Raw genomic sequence first — 13,420 nt, forward strand, 5'->3', positions numbered from 1 at the left:
GCAGCTAGCTAGCTAACATTACACTCCATTTTTTTTTTAGCTTGGTAAATAAATAGCTAACTAAATAGATAAGCTAACCTATTAGCCATGGTACGACTGACCTGTGATCATTGCTAGTTTGATTGTATTGATATCCCAGCTTTTGTTACATTCATCTGTTTTTACCCAAAAATTGATCTTTTGAAACTGAAACAGTGCATTCCCTAAAAGCTGGAGGAACCAAACAATGTTACAAGCCAGCTGTGATTTACAACCTGATAGCAATATTTGTGGGACTTCCCAAGATTTTATTGGTGAATTATATGAATCGTGCATTAACTACATCCATCTATTCTGCCAACAATGCCTTACTCTATAATCAAATAGACCTATTGGTTTTGTAGCAAACACTGGGAATTTGATATTTTTACTGATATTATGATTGTCTTGTTTCATATCTGCAAAGTAGTTAAAACGCTTGTCAGTTCCACTTTAAAGGAACAGTGTTGCCTCGAGTGTGTCTGTGTAGTCCTGTACTCACATATCCCACGCACTCCAAGGCCTGAAGAAGTTCATCTGCATCCCCAAGTTGTACAGCTCGTCAAACAGGCTGATGTCTGCTTGAGAGACACACACACACGTCTGATTTAACAGTAGCCTTACATGAAACAACACAGTAGCCTTACATGAAAACAACACAGTAGCCTTACATGAAAACAACACAGTAGCCTTACATGAAACAACACAGTAGCCTTACATTGAAAACAACACAGTAGCCTTAATGAAAACAACACAGTAGCCTTACATGAAAAACAACACAGTAGCCTTACATGAAAAACAACACAGTAGCCTACATGAAAAAAACACAGTAGCCTTACATGAAAACCAACACAGTGACCTTTACATGAAAGCAACACAGTAGCCTTACATGAAAACTAAGACTAATGAAAACAACCACAGTAGCCTTACATTGAAAACAACACAGTAGCTACATAAAAACAACACAGTAGCCTTACATGAAAACAACACAGTAGCCTACATGAAAACAACACAGCTTAAGCCTTACATGAAAAACAAAACTAGTTAGCCTTACATGAAAACAAGCACAGTAGCCTTACAATAACATCGTAATAAACAAACAACCAGTTAGCTTACATGAAAACAACAGTAGCCTTACATGAAAAACAAACAGTAGCCTTACATGAAAACAATCACAGTAGCCTTACAGATGTTGAAAAGACAATACAAGTAGCCTTACATGAAACAACACAGTAGCCTTACATGGGAAAACAACAAACAAGTAAGACCTTTACATAAAAAAAACGATACAGTACCTACATGAAACAACACAGTTAGCCTTACATGAAAACAACAGTAGACTACATGAAACAACACAGTACCTTACATGAAAACAACACAGTAGCCTTACATTGAGAAACAAAACAACAGTAGCCTACATAAAATACAACCACAGTAGCCTTACATGAAAACAACACAGTACTTAATGAAAACAACACAGTAGCCTACATGAAAAAAACACAGTAACCTACATGAAAAACAAACCCAGTAGCCTACATGAAAACAACACAGTAGCCTTACATGAAACAATACAGTAGCCTTACATGAAAACAACACTAGTAGATTTGAACCAGTCGCCTTACATGAAAACAACACAGGTTTATGAACCAGTTAGTTACAATGAAAAACAACACAAGTGTAGCCTTACATGAAAACAACACAGTAGCCTTACATGAAAACAACACAGTAGCCTTACATGAAAACAACACAGTAGCCTTACATGAAAACAATACTTTAGTTGCCTTCGCCAAAGACTAACTACCGTTTTCATCAAAGGCTGGTTTAACAGATGTCTTGACCTGTTTCAGATAGTTATCCACAACGTCAGGTCAGACAGTTAATCACAGTTTAGCCATATGGGGCTACATATTGTAAACGGCTTCTTTTAGGTCATAGATATGGCTATTCATTTATTATTTACACATTGTTAATGCATAACTGATGGCCCACTTGTTTAATCAAATTAGTAAACGTTCCATTTACGTTTTCCTGTTTGTAAGGGCTCCCGAGTGGCGCAGCAGTCTAAGGCACTGCATCTCAGTGCTAGAGGCGTCACTACAGACCCTGGTWCGWTTCCAGGCTGTATCACAACCGGCCGTGATTGGGAGTCCCATAGGGTGGCGCACAATTGGCGCAGCGTCGTCCGGGTTAGGCCGTCATTGTAAATAAGAATTTGTTCTTAACTGACTTACCTAGTTAAATAAAAACATTTTAAAAAAAAAATTGGAATGTGCTTTAAAATGACTAAAACCAAATCTAAACTGTGTAGACATAATGGATCTACATTCATAGTACATTTTCTTGAAATGTCCAGTTCACTAAAAATCACAAAAAAAGAACGCTAGACTGTCACAGAGCATCAAAGAATAAAAAACAATGGATAGAGGACTATTTTTTGTTCATTTTGACCATGAGGAAACATAACCAATTTTCACTCGTTGAAGAGAATGCTTCTGGGCTGTATCATGTTATCTCCTCTCTCATACTGACTCTAGTCTGTCCTGANCTGACTCTAGTCTGTCCTGGGGAACCACTGGGAGTCTGGGCTGCATCACATTATGCTGCACAGAAGTTAACTCACTTGATTAATGCAACACGGCATGTAGAAATGTTGAAACTGTTCATTACTGTTCGCAAAACAATGTTCCATTAAAGGCTAGAACACTTTACAATGCAAGAAGATACCGGTAGCTTCCAGCTTTATAGGCTAGCTTACAGCTGAAGCTAACATCACTTCACTACCCTATTACCTTGTTTGTGATACACACAATAACGCAAAATATTGCTYGGATTACAAAGCGGATTGTCACCAAAAACTTTATTCGTTCACTTTGTCTCCCRCAGTCAKGATCATCTTTGCTCGAGCGTCGAACAGACTGTGTGTAAATGTCATGGGTCTCAAAGCAGCAATCAGCAGTAGAAACAATAACAAAACCCGCATCCCCGCCCCTGGTACAGTGAAAAGCTGAGGGATGTGGCTGGAGAAATGTAAACACAAATTCATAGACAGAGCTATGGATGCAAGGACTGACCATCCATGATATCAAAATGATATTTTTAACCATGTTTTGAGGCTATATAGTGTTTGTTTACACCGTTGGATTAAAACAAGCTTGTATTTTYGGTTCTGATGGGGTATGACACTTGAACTAAGCTCATGAGGCATTTATAAGTTATATTCTTTAAGACTCAATGGATACATATCAGTACATTTATAAGTCCAAAAAGATGTAGCAACTGCTGATTGCCCCTTTAAAGAGACGGTGCACACTTTTAAAAAAGAGATTGCTTCTTCTAAGCAAATATTGTTGATCAGCATAATAAAATAATACCCAAATGGAAGAGAAACAGATTTATTTTCATCCATGAAAAATCAGCCAGAACAAGTCTCAATAACTCAATGCATGCACACAGTCCTATTGGATATGCATTCACCTGTATTGTGAATAGGCCGTGGCTACATCTTGATTTACCCAGTTTATCAACAGACTACAGATTTACTATTCAAACAAATTATTACTATTATGTGGTTAGAAACATTGTATAATTGATTCATTCATGAATACATTAAAAAAACAAATTACTAATGTAATGAATGATATTGAAATCAAAAGATCTGTCTGGATCAAGTGCCGTTATGTGACTTTGGCTGATACGCCTTATTTTGCTTGCCCTGGTATCATTTTGGTGTTGTTTTGGTAGATTATCGTGATGGTATCGAGTATTGTGATACTAAAAGGTATCGAAGTCAAAATTCCAGTATCGTGACAACACTAGAGCCTACATGTTACACCTCGATCACACCGACAGRGCCGTTGCGTTTTGGTACACCAGAAGTCCAMTCTAATGAAACGCTYCGTTTWCSTTGCAGCATTGCGTTGCAGAGGCAGTTCCAGTGCGTTCTGTGTGGTGCGTACGTTGGATTTATCGAACGTATGCATCAAATTGTACGTGTAGACGGCTTGGCAGAAATGGCAGCAGAAGGTGAATGTTYAACTTTTGTTGCACACAAATCCAATGATGCTGTGTACCATTTTGCACAATGACCCTGTAGGTGTGAGAGAGGTGAGTAAGCATTTCACTCTTGGATTCTAAAAGGGCTTAGGCTAGCCTGGCCCATCCACATATGTATKTATTCTTATAGTTTACTTAGATTTGTGTGTATTCMGTATTTGTTGTGGAATTGTTAGATATTGCTGCACTGTCGGGAACTAGAAGCACAAGCATTTCTCTACACTCGCAATAACATCTGCTAACCATGTATGTGACCAATACATTTGATTTGATCATGACTCTCAGTTCCATTACATAACACATAAGAGTCATTGGACCAAGGTATCTTCTGTATGAGGGAGTTGTGTTAAGAGCCCCTACGCTCGTTACAGCGTATATTTACYGAAGACAGCCGTAAAACAAAGCCACCTGTGGAAATTAGCTGTCTAGTATGCTCTGAACACCTGTGTGCAACTGAAAAAGGCCACCAGAAACYTGTTGTCACTGAAAAATTAAGTTGGCTGCAACTGTGATAAAGCCGGTTAAAACTGTGTACAGTAAGTGTATATTRTGCATTAGTGAAATTATTTTGATGTGATATTAAAGTAAAGGGCTTTATGTTTCTAGTTTCTTGCCGCCAGAGCCAGTCTACCTCTGAAAATAACGTAAAGTTCTTGAACATTGAGGCAAAGATTTTTACAACTAACCCAAGCAAGACCACACAGCATGTCGTTTCCAATGGGAGCAAATTACACCAAGTGGGCAGAGACTAGAGCCGATTGGCGCGTTCTAGCATGTATTTGCATATTTCCGTTAGGGAAGGCCTACTCTGTGAYGTGCYAGTACACTCCTTCTAAACAACGCAATTTTTGGGAAACTTTGGCAAAGGGTAAAGTCTACAAACATGTGTCCACTCTGTTCGTAATAGATTCTAGTTTTAGAAACAGAAAACTGCACTAAGATCAAATGTTTAATCGAMGAGTAAATAAGCAGAATGTCGGCKAAAAATCCATCTCGCTCCATCTTGGTAGCGATTGGAAACGCCAACCGGATGCTTCACATTTATACATCCGGTCAAATATCTGTCTCAATGTTCTATCTTTGCTTAAAATGTAACAGTTGCCTCCTTAAGAGTACATTTTGGGCTAAGGCTAGCCATATCTATGACTAAAAGGAGAAGACTTTTTGCTATCCATTTTTTTTTGTATCTCTTCTCGCGAATTCATAACCCTACCCCCCTAACAGGCTAGCTAGTACAGGGCAGAGATAATAGTTACAAATAATTTAACTTAGATTGTAGAGAATTCAGATTGTAAAACGTTCTCTTTTTAGACATGGCAACAGCTACAAGTGGGCGATAGCGGTTACTGACTTGAGGCYGTTAAGTAAACATTAGCTAGCCAGCTTGCCAAATAACTAGCTAGCTACCATGTTAGCAACAAGCAGGCAAATMAAGAACATTCATTCGATCGACTATAACCATCGTAAACACAACCAACATGTTGACATTTGTGGTACACATTTCCGAGGAGTAAGTGTCTCTCTTTAACGCTACACTAGCTAGCTAACGTTAGCTGTTGGCAAGTGACGCTTGCTTACCCCACTCGCCATCCTGGTCGATGGACATGGTGCCAGTTTCACTGTTCATCATTTCTTGTTCTTGAGTCTCGAAGTCTAACATTAAATCGGACGACATCCTTCCTCGAATACATTAGTAACCGATTTTAAAGAAATAGGTTATAGTTTATTCTAATAGGTCAAAAGGCTTAGCATCGGCTGTACATGTTGCTGGTTCGTATTCACAGATAAATGTTCTTCCTGTTCTACGAAAACAAGATACACGTCTTGCTTTACCGTAAATCTACGGCTCCCGAGAAGGTTATATAAATCCCTCGGTGGTTGTAATGACGAGATACACCATGAGGTTGCAGCAAAGCACAGGTTCTAAAAAGTATAATTTTCCTCAACCCGTGGGTGCATACAATTAGCCATATCCGTCACCCCAATTTAAAACAATTCTTTATATTACTCCTAAAGTGAAGGGGACAGATATTTTGTCAACGATAGGCTTAGGGTTAGAAGGGCATCATTGATTTAGTAGGGTTAATGTATGCAGAGAAAGCTGACGTTCTGATTTAATCGTATAGTGACTTTTGGCCTCTATTCATGCCTTTAAATGAAAAACACAACTACACCCCAAAAACACAATTATTCACCAGTTCCACCCCAGTGGCAGCCTCAKATATGTTTCAATTAACAAAATAGTCCTACAATTATATCCTCCAAGTGAAAGAGGCCTTGTCCACTCAGACTATGGTCTACTGTAGACTATATCTGGACATGCTGTATTACACATTTGAAAGGTGAGACAGCAACAGTCAGCCAGTTCCATAGCCAGGTTTCCTTTCCAATCGATCAGACAGACAGATGGGGACATGCCAGCCAGTTCAAGCTGGGCTGGGGGCCCTGTTCTGTGGTAACAATAGAAGCCTGTTATTTCCAGYTATATTCTTAGACCTTAGTGGTGATTCCTAAATGCCCCAGCCGCAGGTCACTCACATTGGCATAGTAAAGATCAGTAGCAAGTGCCTGCCTGGAATAATCTGTCCTGGGCAACTTGGGACAGGGAAGGCTTAACCCGAGGTGGTCTTCCTGATTACCTCCCTACGCATTGGACGGATWGGATCCGCTCTGTTCTATAAGAACAGCTCCAGATAAAGATATTTAACCTCTTTCTTTACTTGATCATTATGTGACAYAGTAACAAGACCATTAAAACATAATCAACACTGTTGGTAGGTTGATGTAGTCTTGATTGTCTTGTGTTACTAACTGATAATGACATTGAATGGTAGTGGRAGTTGTTTGGAGGCGCATGGTATGATGGGTAGTGGCGTTGGTGTTTTAACCTGACGATAGGTCCAGGTCTAGGAGGTCCCATCATGGTGATTGTGTMTTAAGCCCCTAGAACCAGACAGGAGATTAACAGGTTACCCTAATGCCAGAAGTCAGAACGGTTAAACGGACAATCTGTGTAAAATTGATTAGGGGCTTTGGATACATTCGTTGCTATGGAAATTGCTATGTCTGGGTATGATTCGTTTTTRCGTTAGATCATAACTGGTAGGTATATCTGAAGCACAGCATTGTAATTACATTGTAATTTGCATAATTCATAACAGACCATTAATATACTATTGTCTTGATAACAGTCCATTCAGACTATCTAATCTAATTTAATTTGGGATAAAAAAATACATCTGTGCAAATCCTACAGCAATCCTGCAAGTCCATACAGGAATTCTACAGGAAAAATCCCACATGGTTTTTGTGGCCTCTTTCCTGTGAAACAAACTGCAGGGTTTCTGTAGGATTTTGACTGTGAGTTAGTTACTGGTTTCCTGTAATCCTTTCTGTTTGTTTACAACAGGATTCAATGCTGTCTAAGTGAACATAATACAGTTAGTTGTACCTGTACATGATGAGGAGATGAGGTGGGATAAACAGCGCTAGCACACATGTGACTGACAGCTCCTTACAATCCTGTTACACTCATAGATTGGCGTCTGTTCATAGCCTTCAAAAGTGTTCCAAGAATGAGACTCAACATTGTGTCTTTTGAGACCACCAGTTTGTTTGTATCATGGATTTGCGATAGACTGTATTAGGTCTGTTCCCCTCTTTAACTCTACACTCATTGGTTGTTCCCAGAGAACCAGTGGAAAGCCAACCATTTCATGTTGCATGTGCCTAGACCCCCCCCCCCCCTTTACTGGGGCTGGCTATCAGGGATGCTGGTGAAAGACAACAGCCAAGGAAAGAATATGGAGGTGGAGAGGGAGAAAGAAAGAAAAAGAGAGAGAGGGAGAGAAAGAAAGCGAGAAAGAGCAGATCTGATTCATATGGGAATTTAATACTAGCCCAGCTCTATCATCGAGACTCATAAAAAATATTCTCATTCCTGGCATGCTCACCAGAGCACTTTCCCTGCCAACTAACCACACAGGGAAGGAAACAAAATGAGATAAAGAGGACCCCAAGGAGATGGAGAGACAGAGAGAGAGGGCGGTTAGAGAGACAGAGTCCCTGGACCTGGAGAGAGAGAGAGAGAGGTAGACAAGAGCTTGCTTAGTTATAAACAAAAATAAAGATCCCTCCCTTCCAAACAGAATCCCTGTCTGCCACATTTCATCTTTTGTGTTTGTGAGATGGATGATGTTCGTTACTGTTGTGTGGCATTGTCTCATCCCAGCAGCCACAGGGAAGGGGAACATTTATCATCTCAAGCCTATGTATGGGGGGGGGGGTAGGGGTGTAGGTGGTTGGGGGAGGGGAGCAGAGGGGTTTGATAAAGCATGATGGAGATGGGTTAATGAGGACAGAAGCAGATGAAGAGAGAACCGTCTCCCATGACTTCCCTTAAACACACTATAAGCACAGCCAAAGAGAGAGGGGAAAGAGTGTATTTTTCAGGCATGCATGCATTGGCTGTTTTGTGTTCTGTATTCTGTATTCTGTATTCTGTATTCTGTGTTCTGTATTCTGTATTCTGTGTTCTGTATTCTGTGTTCTGTATTCTGTGTTCTGTGTTGTGTTTTGTGTGTTGTGTATATGTGTGTTTCATTCAACATGGTTATTTATGCTGTGCATGTGTAATGGGGGTCGTTCGGTGAACTAGGCTCATGTGATGAGTAACATCTGCCTTAGATCTGAAGACTATGAGATCTTCAAGCTAATGCATAGGCTTTAGTTCAGTGGGCTAACACATTCCTGACTCTAGGTTGATAAGTGTTGCTGCTCCTCTGTTCTGCTTCTGTCCTCCACTATAAGAGCTGTGCTAGCAGGTGGCCCAGGTCTGTTGTGTTGGGTGAGGGATTAGGCTTTAGGACATTGTTTGGTGGGAATGGTGCTGTGAATACAAAGGGATTAGTCCAAAGGGTTGCTTCATTGACCGTGTGTGTGTGTGTGTGTGTGTGTGTGTGTGTGTGTGTGTGTGTGTGTGTGTGTGTGTGTGTGTGTGTGTGTGTGTGTGTGTGTGTGTGTGTGTGTGTGTGTGTGCGCGATGGCGTGTGTGTTTGTGTATATTTGTGTTTGGAGGTGGCTTGGAATTTAGGTGATGATGGTAGAGATCTAGATGGAATGGCAAAACAAAACAATGCTTTTGCCAGTAGTCTAACACGCCCACAGCTTCAGTAGTCCAACACCCACAGCTTCAGTAGTCCTAACACCCACAGCTTCAGTAGTCCACACCCCACAGCTTCAGTAGTCAACACCCCACAGCTTCAGTAGTCCAACACCCACAGCTTCAGTAGTCCAACACCCCACACCCACTTCATATCAACACCCCACAGCTTCAGTAGTCAACACCCACAGCTTCAGTAGTCAACACCCCACAGCTTCAGTATCCAACACCCCACAGCTCATAGCTAACACAGCTCAAGTCACACCCACACTTCAGTAGTCAACACCCCACAGCTTCAGTATCCAACACCCCACAGCTTCAGTAGTCTACACCCACACTTCAGTCTAACACCCACAGCTTCAGTAGTCCAACACCCCACAGCTTCAGTAGTCCAACACCCCACAGCTTCAGCAGTAAAACACCCCACAGCTTCAGTAGCATAACACACACACCCACAGCTTCAGTAGTCTAACACCCACAGCTTCAGTAGTCTAACACCCCACAGCTTCAGTAGTCTAACACCCCACAGCTTCGGTAGTCACACCCCACAGCTTCAGTAGTCCAACACCCCACAGCTTCAGCAGTAAAACACCCCACAGCTTCAGTAGTCCAACACCCCACAGCTTCAGAGTCCAACACCCACAGCTTCAGTAGTCCAACACCCCACAGCTTCAGTAGTCCAACACCCCACAGCTTCATTAGTCCAACACCCACAGCTTCAGTAGTCCAACACCCCACAGCTTCAGTAGTCCTAACACCCCACAGCTTCAGTAGTCCAACACCCACAGCTTCAGTAGTCTAACACCCCACAGCTTCAGTAGTCTAACACCCCACAGCTTCAGTAGTCAAACCCCACAGCTTCAGTAGTCCAACACCCCACAGCTTCAGAGTCCAACACCCACAGCTTCAGTAGTCAACACCCCACAGCTTCAGTAGTCCAACACCCCACAGCTTCAGTAGTCCAACACCACAGCTCAGTAGTCCAACACCCCACAGCTTCAGTAGTCCAACACCCACAGCTTCAGTAGTCCAACACCCACAGCTTCAGTAGTCTAACACCCCACAGCTTCATAGTCCAACACCCCACAGCTTAGTATCAACACCCACAGCTCAGTAGTCTAACACCCCACAGCTTCAGTAGTCTAACACCCCACAGCTTCAGTAGTCCAACACCCCACAGCTTCAGTAGTCCAATACCCCACAGCTTCAGTAGTCTAACACCCCACAGCTTCAGTAGTCCAACACCCCACAGCTTCAGTAGTCCGACACCCCAGCTCAGTAGTCCGACACCCACAGCTTCAGTAGTCTGACACCCCACAGCTTCAGTAGTCTAACACCCCACAGCTTCAGTAGTCCAACACCCACAGCTTCAGTAGTCCAACACCCCACAGCTTCGCAGTCTAACACCCACAGCTTCAGTAGTCCAACACCCCACAGCTTCAGCAGTAAAAACCCCACAGCTTCAGTAGTCCAACACCCCACAGCTTCAGTAGTCTAACACCCCACAGCTTCAGTAATCCAACACCCCACAGCTTCAGTAGTCAAACACCCCACAGCTTCAGTAGTCTAACACCCCACAGCTTCGCCTATCTTTGAGGTAATGTTGACAATAACATTAGGCCTTCTACTCAATCATGTTGAATATTTGCACAAGCCCCATTCCTTGACTGCCATACAAAATGAAATGCCATTTAAGAGATAGGCTAAAAGGCTATTTTATATGACCTCAGTCTAGGCAACATAAAAGCATGGTATGGTGTTGTGATTGTAAATCTTACATCTGATTTCCTCCACTAAATTTCCCGCTCCATGTGGTCCATAAAACCATGTGCAACCCTTTAAAAAAAATCCCAATGCCTTGAACCACATGCAGCCATTAGGAACACACAAAAGAGAGAACTGACAAATAGCCCTTTTAATGCCCTCTCTTTGACTTTAATGAATTTATGTAATCTAATGGAGGTGGTGGGGGTGGGGATGASGAGGGGTAACAAATGAAAAGCCCTGATCAGTGTACAATGACTGGAGAAAAAATACCATTCATCTTGGGTAGCATTCTCCGGTGCTCGTTGTTACATGACCGCGGGTCGAGGTGCTTGTTCCATTAACAGGGCAACGAAAGGCTCTCTCTCAGTGGTCAGGGACCGGCGTTGACAGAGCGTCTGCGCGGCCTGCTCCCCCCAGTTCAAGATTGTGAATCCCTCAGCGCGGGTTGACTCCTGAGTAACCTTCTGAGGTACCGCGAACTCACCCTCAAATGACCCCAAACTCCGAAGAAAGATCTAGGGGATTCCAGGGGGTCACGAGACCCGGACCCGCACTTTTCAATAGGTAAACCGCTGAARGTGGAGGGTGCTTGGGTTGCCGGAGAGAGAAAAATAACTATATATCACTACATAAACAAAAACATTGCACACAGGCGTTCAGATTACACATAGGATACATCTCACACATACGCACACACGGACACATTTTTGTTCATTTGAATCAATCCAATTTAAAGGAAATGGGCCTAATCATATTCAAAATTAAGCTAAATGTGTGAACATAATTCAGAAGGTGAAAATATTGTAGGCTATTAAAATCGGTAAGCAGCCTATTCACACAATTTATAACGAGGGACTGACTACACGAAACAATATGCCTACTGGCCCTACAAAATGTCTTATTGATCTTTGCCAGGTCGCAGTTGTAAATGAGAACTTGTTCTCAACTGGTGAAAAACAACAACAATTTTTTTTTTTGCATTGTTCAATAAATCAAAATGTAATTACAGAGTAATTACAAAACATAGCCTAAAGGCAAAGATTAGACAAAAATATTTTTTTTTATTATTGTTGAAATTATGAATAGGCTTTATTTGGTAGGCTATAAAACATACAAATGAAATGTAGCCTAAAATAAAATGAGTGTAGAAGGAGAGCGTATAGAAAGGCTTTTGGAAATGTGGAAACATCCACCTGATTTCACTTGGTTTAAAAACCCACGACTCTGGCTTTTAGAACGCCATATTGGATTTTTTTCTCGTTACTTTCTGTTTGCGAAAATGATTTGTGTCACGTTTTATACATTCTAGGTTGCAACGTTGTAACGCTGCGAGGCGAGAAGTGTCGTCAGGTTCGTGGGCTAGATATGTCGATGACTGTTGTCATTGGGAGGAGACCTGCTTTTGCCACCCCCTTACTGGGCCCCGCGTTGACCTGCCCTTGCACAGTTTTCCCGGTTGGGGAGTGTTATTCGCTGGGATGCTGTTGCTGCCTGTGACGGCGCGGCTATAGAGAACGACACAGCGCTAACTCACACATTATGGACAGAAGGCATAATGACCCTTATTTACACCCCAGTAAGTATCTTTCCTTGCTCTGTTTGAAATACGTTTATCCCTCAATAGTCGTTGTATAGTTCTGCTATTTGGAGACGGTTCATGGCGTCTTTTTCTCGGAGTGCCAGCGGGCGAGCTAGATGGAGCAGTCGGCTGGAGATTTCCCTCCATAGATATTTATTCAATGGTCATGTTTAGTTGTCCTGTTTAGCACTCGTCCGGCTGTAGTGCCTCTTGACATGAGGGGCTGCGGCCAATGTAAAAGTCAGGGGATTGCGGTTCTCCTGTTCAGACAAGGTCAGAGGTTGGCAGTTTAATTGCGCTTAAATMTATGTAATTTATGATGGTGGTCCGGCATTTCTTGCTAACTGTTTTTGACATAAACACAATTTATTGGTTTACAATGGTGTTTTCCCTATCGTGGACGATATGTTTAGGCCTAACGATCGAAAGAGTGGGGCTTTTCTGTCCAGGTCTTCAACAAAACTTTCCCGAGTGGAAAAAAATAATCTTATGGGGCTCCCTGGTCAATGTGGAGACTGGAGGCTGCCCAATTGGAGTTATGGTTCACACATACATACCTCTTGTTAGGTTTTGACAGCATACCACGAACTTATTCAGACAAGAGAAACTGCACAGAAAACAAGAAGAAAAAAAASAAACATTTGAAGAGCCTAGGCAGCAAATAGGCCCATAGCTAATAACACTGTTATTTATTATGTATTGGTTGTAGCCTAGTCTGCAGTCTACTAATGTAATCATAGTGCAAGATGGGTGTAAAAGGCATTACATGCTGAGGTGAATACTAACATGCTGTGAGACTTTTGTGATGCTTTCAGTCTGTGATTTGTGCGCAGTTAAGTTGC

At 42.0% G+C, this 13,420-nt stretch overlaps 1 protein-coding gene across 1 annotated transcript in view; it reads right to left on the reverse strand.

Moving 5' to 3' along the window:
- The window catches only part of LOC112074462 (cyclic AMP-dependent transcription factor ATF-6 alpha), a 13,909-nt gene extending 8,005 nt beyond the window's left edge, over positions 1-5,904 (reverse strand). The window contains exon 1 of the mRNA XM_024141634.2: positions 5,650-5,904. Coding sequence (XP_023997402.2) covers positions 5,650-5,746 — 97 coding nt within the window. The 5' untranslated portion in view covers positions 5,747-5,904. The remainder of the gene's footprint in view (positions 1-5,649) is intronic.
- Positions 5,905-13,420: the final 7,516 nt, after the last annotated feature.

This window comes from Salvelinus sp. IW2-2015, unplaced genomic scaffold, assembly GCF_002910315.2.
Source record: "Salvelinus sp. IW2-2015 unplaced genomic scaffold, ASM291031v2 Un_scaffold2641, whole genome shotgun sequence".
In the NCBI taxonomy this organism is placed as follows: domain Eukaryota; kingdom Metazoa; phylum Chordata; class Actinopteri; order Salmoniformes; family Salmonidae; genus Salvelinus; species Salvelinus sp. IW2-2015.